Source organism: Vulpes lagopus, chromosome X, assembly GCF_018345385.1.
Source record: "Vulpes lagopus strain Blue_001 chromosome X, ASM1834538v1, whole genome shotgun sequence".
Classification (NCBI taxonomy): Eukaryota; Metazoa; Chordata; class Mammalia; order Carnivora; family Canidae; genus Vulpes; species Vulpes lagopus.
Window position 1 is genome coordinate 62,279,105 of NC_054848.1, and position 8,568 is coordinate 62,287,672.

At 39.3% G+C, this 8,568-nt stretch overlaps 1 protein-coding gene across 1 annotated transcript; it reads left to right on the forward strand.

The window, feature by feature from the left end:
• The first annotated feature begins 5,459 nt into the window (after nt 1-5,459).
• Nucleotides 5,460-7,321, forward strand: LOC121482291 (glycylpeptide N-tetradecanoyltransferase 1). Its single transcript, XM_041740146.1, has one exon. It carries the CDS (start codon nt 5,467-5,469, stop codon nt 6,955-6,957), a length of 1,491 nt encoding a protein of 496 aa, XP_041596080.1. The 5' UTR covers nt 5,460-5,466; the 3' UTR covers nt 6,958-7,321.
• The last annotated feature ends 1,247 nt before the right edge of the window (nt 7,322-8,568 follow it).

An 8,568-nucleotide genomic window follows, 5' to 3' on the forward strand; every position in this document is an offset into this window, starting at 1 on the left:
AAAGAAGAAATCATACCTATTCTACTAAAGCTGTTTGGAAAGATAGAAAGAGATGGAGTACTTCCAAATTCGTTCTATGAGGCCAGCATCACCTTAATTCCGAAACCAGACAAAGACCCCACCAAAAAGGAGAATTACAGACCAATATCCCTGATGAACATGGATGCAAAAATTCTCAACAAGATACTAGCCAATAGGATCCAACAACACATTAAGAAAATTATTCACCATGACCAAGTAGGATTTATCCCCGGGACACAAGGCTGGTTCAACACTCGTAAAACCATCAATGTGATTCATCATATCAGCAAGAGAAAAACCAAGAACCATATGATACTCTCATTAGATGCAGAGAAAGCATTTGACAAAATACAGCATCCATTCCTGATCAAAACCCTTCAGAGTGTTGGGATAGAGGGAACTTTGCTCGACATCTTAAAAGCCGTCTACGAAAAGCCCACAGCAAATATCATTCTCAATGGGGAAGCATTGGGAGCCTTTCCCCTAAGATCAGGAACAAGACAGGGATGTCCACTCTCACCACTGCTGTTCAACATAGTTCTGGAAGTCCTCACCTCAGCAATCAGACAACAAAAAGACATTAAAGGCATTCAAATTGGCAAAGAAGAAGTCAAACTCTCCCTCTTCGCCGAAGACATGATACTCTACGTAGAAAACCCAAAAGCCTCCACCCCCTGATTGCTAGAACTCATACAGCAATTTGGTAGCGTGGCAGGATACAAAATCAATGCCCAGAAATCAATGGCATTTCTATACACTAACAATGAGACTGAAGAAAGAGAAATTAAGGAGTCAATCCCATTTACAATTGCACCCAAAAGCATAAGATACCTAGGAATAAACCTAACCAAAGAGGTAAAAGATCTATACCCTAAAAACTATAGAACACTTCTGAAAGAAATTGAGGAAGACACAAAGAGATGGAAGAATATTCCATGCTCATGGATTGGCAGAATTAATATTGTAAAAATGTCAATGTTACCCAGGGCAATTTATACGTTTAATGCAATCCCTATCAAAATACCATGGACTTTCTTCAGAGAGTTAGAACAAATTATTTTAAGATTTGTGTGGAATCAGAAAACACCCCGAATAGCCAGGGGAATTTTAAAAAAGAAAACCATAGCTGGGGGCATCACAATGCCAGATTTCAGGTTGTACTACAAAGCTGTGGTCATCAAGACAGTGTGGTACTGGCACAAAAACAGACACATAGATCAATGGAACAGAATAGAGAACCCAGAAGTGGACCCTGAAATGTACGGTCATCTAATATTCGATAAAGGAGGAAAGACTATCCACTGGAAGAAAGACAGTCTCTTCAATAAATGGTGCTGGGAAAATTGGACATCCACATGCAGAAGAATGAAACTGGACCACTCTCTTTCACCATACACAAAGATAAACTCAAAATGGATGAGAGATCTAAATGTGAGACAAGATTCCATTAAAATCCTAGAGGAGAACACAGGCAACACCCTTTTTGAACTTGGCCACAGTAACTTCTTGCAAGATACATCCACAAAGGCAAAAGAAACAAAAGCAAAAATGAACTATTGGGACTTCATCAAGATAAGAAGCTTTTGCACAGCAAAGGATACAGTCAACAAAACTAAAAGACAACCTACAGAATGGGAGAAGATATTTGCAAATGACATATCAGATAAAGGGCTAGTTTCCAAAATCTATAAAGAACTTATTAAACTCAACACCAAAGAAACAAACAATCCAATCATGAAATGGGCAAAAGACATGAAGAGAAATCTCACAGAGGAAGACATGGACATGGCCAACAAGCACATGAGAAAATGCTCTGCATCACTTGCCATCAGGGAAATAGAAATCAAAACCACAATGAGATACCACCTCACACCAGTGAGAATGGGGAAAATTAACAAGGCAGGAAACAACAAATATTGGAGAGGGTGCGGAGAAAAGGGAACCCTCTTACACTGTTGGTGGGAATGTGAACTGGTGCAGCCACTCTGGAAAACTGTGTGGAGGTTCCTCAAAGAGTTAAAAATAGACCTGCCCTACGACCCAGCAATTGCACTGTTGGGGATTTACCCCAAAGATTCAGATGCAATGAAACGTCGGGACACCTGCACCCCAATGTTTCTATCAGCAATGGCCACAATAGCCAAACTGTGGAAGGAGCCTCGGTGTCCATCGAAAGATGAATGGATAAAGAAGATGTGGTTTATGTATACAATGGAATATTACTCAGCAATTAGAAACGACAAATACTCACCATTTGCTTCAACGTGGATGGAACTGGAGGGTATTATGCTGAGTGAAATAAGTCAATCGGAGAAGGACAAACAGTGTATGTTCTCATTCATTTGGGGAATATGAATAATAGTGAAAGGGAATATAAAGGAAGGGAGAAGAAATGTTGGGAAATATCAGGAAGGGAGACAGAACATAAAGACTCCTAACTCGGGGAAACGAACTAGGGGTGGTGGAAGGGGAGGAGTGCGGGTGTTGGAGGGGAATGGGTGACGGGCACTGAGGTGGACACTTGACGGGATGAGCACTGGGTGTTTTTCTGTATGTTGGTAAATTGAACACCAATAAAAATTAATTAAAAAAATAAAAAAATATAAGATCCTTGAGAAAAAAATAAATAAATAAAAAAAAAATAAAAGTAGAAAAGTGACCACTGGAGGCACATATCCACTAGGGCAAGTCCATAGGAGAATCAGTTCAACAGATCCCTCACCCAGAAGACCAGCACAAACAATTTGCTCACACCAAGTTTACTGATCATAGAGTAATGCAAAGCATCAGCTCTAGGGGAAAATAACATCTAGCCTTCTTTGTACATTTTTTTTTCATTTATTTTCTTATTTTTTTCAATTCTTTTATTTTTATTTTTAAATATATGTTATATCTATTTTTTATTTTGTGTTTCTTTTCATTGAAACTTATTTTATTTTATACATATATGTATATATGTTTCTTTCTTTCTTTCTTTCTTTCTTTCTTTCTTTCTTTCTTTCTTTCTTTTCTTTCTATCTTGGGATCTGGTTCAATTAACAAGCAGACCAAAATACACCCAGGATCTCGTTTTTGCGTGTGTGTGTGAGTGTGTGTGAGTGTGTGTGTGTGTGTGTGTGTGTGCTTGTTGTTGTTGTTATTGTAGTTGTTTTTAAATTTTTCTCTCTTTTACTTTCTGGTCAAAATGATGAGATGGAGAAATTCACTGACCGCCCCCCACCAAAAAGAATAAGAGAAAATACTCATAGCTAGTAATTACAGATATAAATAATATTTCAATACAGATAGATATAAGTAAGATATCTGAAGTAGAATTTAAAACAACAATTATAATAGCTGGGCTTGAAAAAAGCATAGAAGACATGAGAGATTCCCTTATCATAGAGATAAAAGGACTGAAATCTAGTCAGGTTGAAATTAAAAATGCTATAACCAGCATGCATTAAATTTTACGCCTCCAAGCAGAGGCCATAAAAAGAGGGATGAATGAGGCAGAAGAGTGATTCAGTGATATAGAAGATAAAATCATGGAAAATAAGGAAGCTAAAAAGAAGAGGGAAAGAAAACTGTTAGATCACTAAGGTAGACAGGAAAATCAGTGATACCACAAAGGAAAAAATATCCATATTACAGGAATCCCAGAAGAAGAAGAATGGGGAAAAAGGAGCAGAAAGTTTATTTGAACAAATTATAGCTAAGAACAACCCTAATCTGCAGAAGGAAACAGGCATTCATGTTCAAGAGGCAGAGAACTTCCCTCAAAATTAACAAAAACAGGTCAACTCCATGATATATCATAGTGTAACTTGAAAAATACAAAGATAAAGAGAAAATTCTGAATGAAGCTCAAGATGATAAGTCTTTAACTACAAGGGTAGACATAGGGCTAGCAGCAGACCTGTCCACAGAGATCTGACAGGCCAGAAATACTGACATGATATATTCAACATGCTAAATGGGAAAAATATGCAACCAAGAATACTCTATCAAGCAAAGCTATCATTCAGAATAAAAGGAGAGGTAATGATTTTCCAAAACAAATAAAAACTAAAGGAATTCATGAACACTAAAGTAGCCCTGCAAGAAATATTACATGGCACCTTTTGAGCAGAAAGAGACCAAAAGGAACAAATACTAGGAAGGAACAGAGACAATCTATAGAAGCATCTACTTTACAGGTAATAAAATGGCATTAAATTCATATCTTTCAATAATTACTCTGAATATAAATGGACTAAACTCTCCAATCAATAGGCATAGGGTATCAGGTTGATTAAAAAACAAGACCCATTGACACTGCTTACAAGAAACTTATTATAAACTATAAGACTCCTCCAAATTGAAAGTGAGCAGGTGGAGAACCACTGATCATGATAATGGTTATTAAAAGAAAGCTAGGGTAGCCATACTTACATTAAACAAATGAGATTTTAAACCAAAGACTGTAAGAAGAGATCAGGACACTATATCCTAAAAAGGAGCCTACCCAACAAGAAGATTGGACAGTTGTAAATATTTATGCCCTTAACATGGGAGCAGCCGAATATATTAAAAAATAATAGCAAACTTAAAGAAACTCATGGATAAAAACACAATAATAGTAGGAGACTTTAACACCCCACTCAAACCAATGGACTGAGAATCTAAGCAGAGACCAACAAGGAAACAAGGGCTTTAAATGACATATTGGATCAGATGGACTTATCCAATATATTCAGAGTGTTTCATCCTAGAGCAGCAGAATTCAATTCCTTTTTGAGAGCACATGGGACATTCTCCAGAATAGACCACATACTGTGTCACAAATCAAGACTCAAACAGTACGAAAAGTTTGAGATCATACCATGCATATTTTCATATCACAATGTATGAAACTCAAGGTCAACCACAAGAAAAAATTTGGTGGATTCCAGGGAAGGGACAACTGGATGATGGGCATTAAGGAGGGAACTTGATGTAATGAGCACTGGGTATTATATGCAACTGATTAATCACTAAATTCTACCCTGAAACTAATAAAAGAAATTTGGAAGGACCACAGATACATGGAGGTTAAAGAACATCCTAATAAAAATAAACATGTCAACCAAGGAATTAAAAAGAATTTAAAAATACATAGAATTAAATAAAAAGAAAAACACAACAGTTCAAAACCTTCAGGATGCAGCCAAGGCAGTCCTAAAAAGGAAGTATATAGAAATTCACTGCTTCCTCAAGTAGTAAGAAAAGTCACAAGTATACAACCTAACCTTACACCTAAAGTATTTGGAAAAAGAACAGCAAATGAAGCCTAGATCCAGCAGGAGAAGGAAAATAATAAAGATCAGAACAGAAATCAGTGATACAGAAATTAAAAAAACAAGAGTAGAATGGATCAACAAAACTAGGAGCTGGTTCTTAGAAAGAATTAACAAGAGGCGCGGAGGCCGGCTCTCGCAACTCAAGATGGCAGACGAGAGTGAGACAGCAGTGAAGCTGCCGGCACCTCCGCTGCCGCAGATGATGGAAGGGAACGGAAACGGCCATGAGCACTGCAGCGATTGCGAGAACGAGGAGGACAACAGCTACAACCGGGGTGGTTTGAGTCCAGCCAATGACACTGGAGCCAAAAAGAAGAAAAAGAAACAAAAAAAGAAGAAAGAGAAAGGCAATGAGACAGATTCAGCCCAGGATCAGCCTGTGAAGATGAACTCTTTGCCAGCCGAGAGGATCCAGGAAATACAGAAGGCCATTGAACTATTCTCAGTGGGCCAGGGGCCTGCCAAAACCATGGAGGAGGCTAGCAAGCGAAGCTACCAGTTCTGGGACACGCAGCCTGTCCCCAAACTGGGAGAAGTGGTGAACACCCATGGTCCCGTGGAGCCTGACAAAGACAACATCCGCCGGGAGCCCTACACCCTGCCCCAGGGCTTCACCTGGGATGCCTTGGACCTGGGGGACCGTGGTGTGCTGAAAGAACTCTATGGCCTCCTGAATGAGAACTACGTGGAGGATGATGACAATATGTTCCGGTTTGACTACTCCCCGGACTTTCTGCTATGGGCTCTCCGGCCACCTGGCTGGCTCCCCCAGTGGCACTGCGGGGTTCGAGTGGTCTCAAGTCGGAAACTGGTTGGGTTCATCAGTGCCATCCCAGCAAACATCCACATCTATGACACAGAGAAGAAGATGGTAGAGATCAACTTCCTGTGTGTCCACAAGAAGCTGCGCTCCAAGAGGGTGGCTCCAGTCCTGATCCGGGAGATAACCCGGCGAGTTCACCTGGAGGGCATTTTCCAAGCTGTTTACACTGCCGGGGTGGTATTACCAAAGCCTGTTGGCACCTGCAGGTACTGGCATCGGTCCCTGAACCCACGGAAGCTGATTGAAGTGAAGTTCTCCCACTTGAGCAGAAATATGACCATGCAGCGTACCATGAAGCTCTACCGACTGCCAGAGGCTCCCAAGACAGCTGGGCTGCGACCAATGGAAAAAAAGGACATTCCAATAGTGCACCAGCTCCTCACCAGGTACCTGAAGCAGTTCCACCTCACGCCAGTCATGAGCCAGGAGGAGGTGGAGCACTGGTTCTATCCCCAGGAGAATATCATTGACACTTTTGTGGTGGAGAATGCGAATGGTGAGGTGACAGATTTCCTGAGCTTTTATACGCTTCCCTCCACCATCATGAACCATCCAACCCACAAGAGTCTAAAGGCTGCTTATTCTTTCTACAACGTCCACACCCAGACCCCTCTTCTAGACCTCATGAGCGACGCCCTTGTCCTCGCCAAAATGAAAGGGTTTGATGTGTTCAATGCACTGGATCTCATGGAGAACAAAACCTTCCTGGAGAAGCTCAAGTTTGGCATAGGGGACGGCAACCTGCAGTATTACCTTTACAATTGGAAATGCCCCAGCATGGGAGCAGAGAAGGTTGGGCTGGTGTTACAATAATCAGTTGCCAGTGAGAGTCTGGATAAAGCCACTGAGAAGTCACACCAGGAAATGGAACCCCACCACTTGTTGGTCCAATTTTCACAAACGTGAGAATCCCTGGCAAAGGGAACAGAACTGAACCGGCTTTACCAAACCGCCGCTGAACTTGACAATTGTATTGCAATGGCGTAGGCTGCGTGATGTCACCTCTGGCCGTGTGATGTCACCTCCGGCCGTGTCTCTGGTCTCCCTGTTTTCCAATTAATCACATCCTTCTGCAGCCGTGATCAAGGGAATGTAACTGCTGAAAACTAGCTCGTGATTGGCATATTATGGAGTTAACGGGTGAATAATAAAAGTATATATATATATAAAAAAAAAATAAAAAAAATAAAAAAAAAGAAAGAATTAACAAGATTGATAAACCCCAACTAGATGTATCAAAAAGAAGAAAATTGAGCCAAATAAAACCATGATTGAAATAAAAGAGATCACAATCAATACCACAAAAATACAATTATAAGAGAATATTATAAGCAATTATATGCCAACAAATCAGACAATATGGAAGAAATGAATAACTTCCTAGAAACACAGAAACTACCAAAGTGAATGAAGAAGAAATAGAAAAATCTGAACAGACCCATAACCAGCAAAGAAACTGAATCAGTATGCAAAAATCTTCCAATAAAGTCTAGAGCTGAATGGTTTCCCAGTGGAATTCTGTCAAACATTTAAAGAAGAATCAATACCTATTCTTGTAAAACTTTTCAAAAAAATTAAAATGGAAGTAATATTTCCTAACTTATTCCATGAGGCCAGCATTACATTGATCCCAAAACCAGATGCAGGCTCCACCAAAAAGAAGAATTACAGACCAATATCCCTGATGAACACAGATGAAAAATTCTCAACAAGATACTAGGTAATTTGATTCAACAGTACAAAAAATAATTATTCACCACAACCAAGTGGGTTATATTCCTGGCCTGCAGGGATGGTTCAATATCTGCAAATTAATCAACATAATACACTACATTAATAAAAGAAAGTATAAAAATCATATGATTCTCTCTAAAGATGCTGGAAAAGCATTGACAAAATACAACATAATTTCTTGATTAAAAAAAATATAACCCTCAACAAAGTAAAGATAGAGGGAATATACATCAACATTATAAAGATATATACAAAAGACCCATAGCTAAAATCATCCTCATTAGTGAAAAACTGAGAGCTTTTCCCCTAAGGTAAGAATCACAAAATCGATGTCCATCCTCACCATTACTGATAAACATATTGCAAGAAATCCTAACCTCAGCAATCAGACAACAAAAAGAAATAAAAGGCATCCAAATCAGCAAAGATGTCAAATGTTCACTCTTTCAGACCACATGATACTCTATGTTGAATACTTGAAAAACTCCACCAAAAATTGCTAGAAATGATACAAAAATTGAGCAGAGTCACAGATGTACAGTCAATGCCTACAAGTCACTTGTGTTTCTATACAACAAAAATAAAGCAAAAAGAGAAATCAAAAAGTCAATCCCATTTACAATTGCACCCAAAACCATAAGATACCTAGTAATAAACCTAACCAAGGAGGTAAAAAACCTGTACTCTGAA

Excerpts from the sequence above, each read along its gene's own strand:
- LOC121482291 (XM_041740146.1), top strand. The coding sequence starts at position 5,467 with ATGGCAGACGAGAGTGAGACAGCAGTGAAGCTGCCGGCACCTCCGCTG.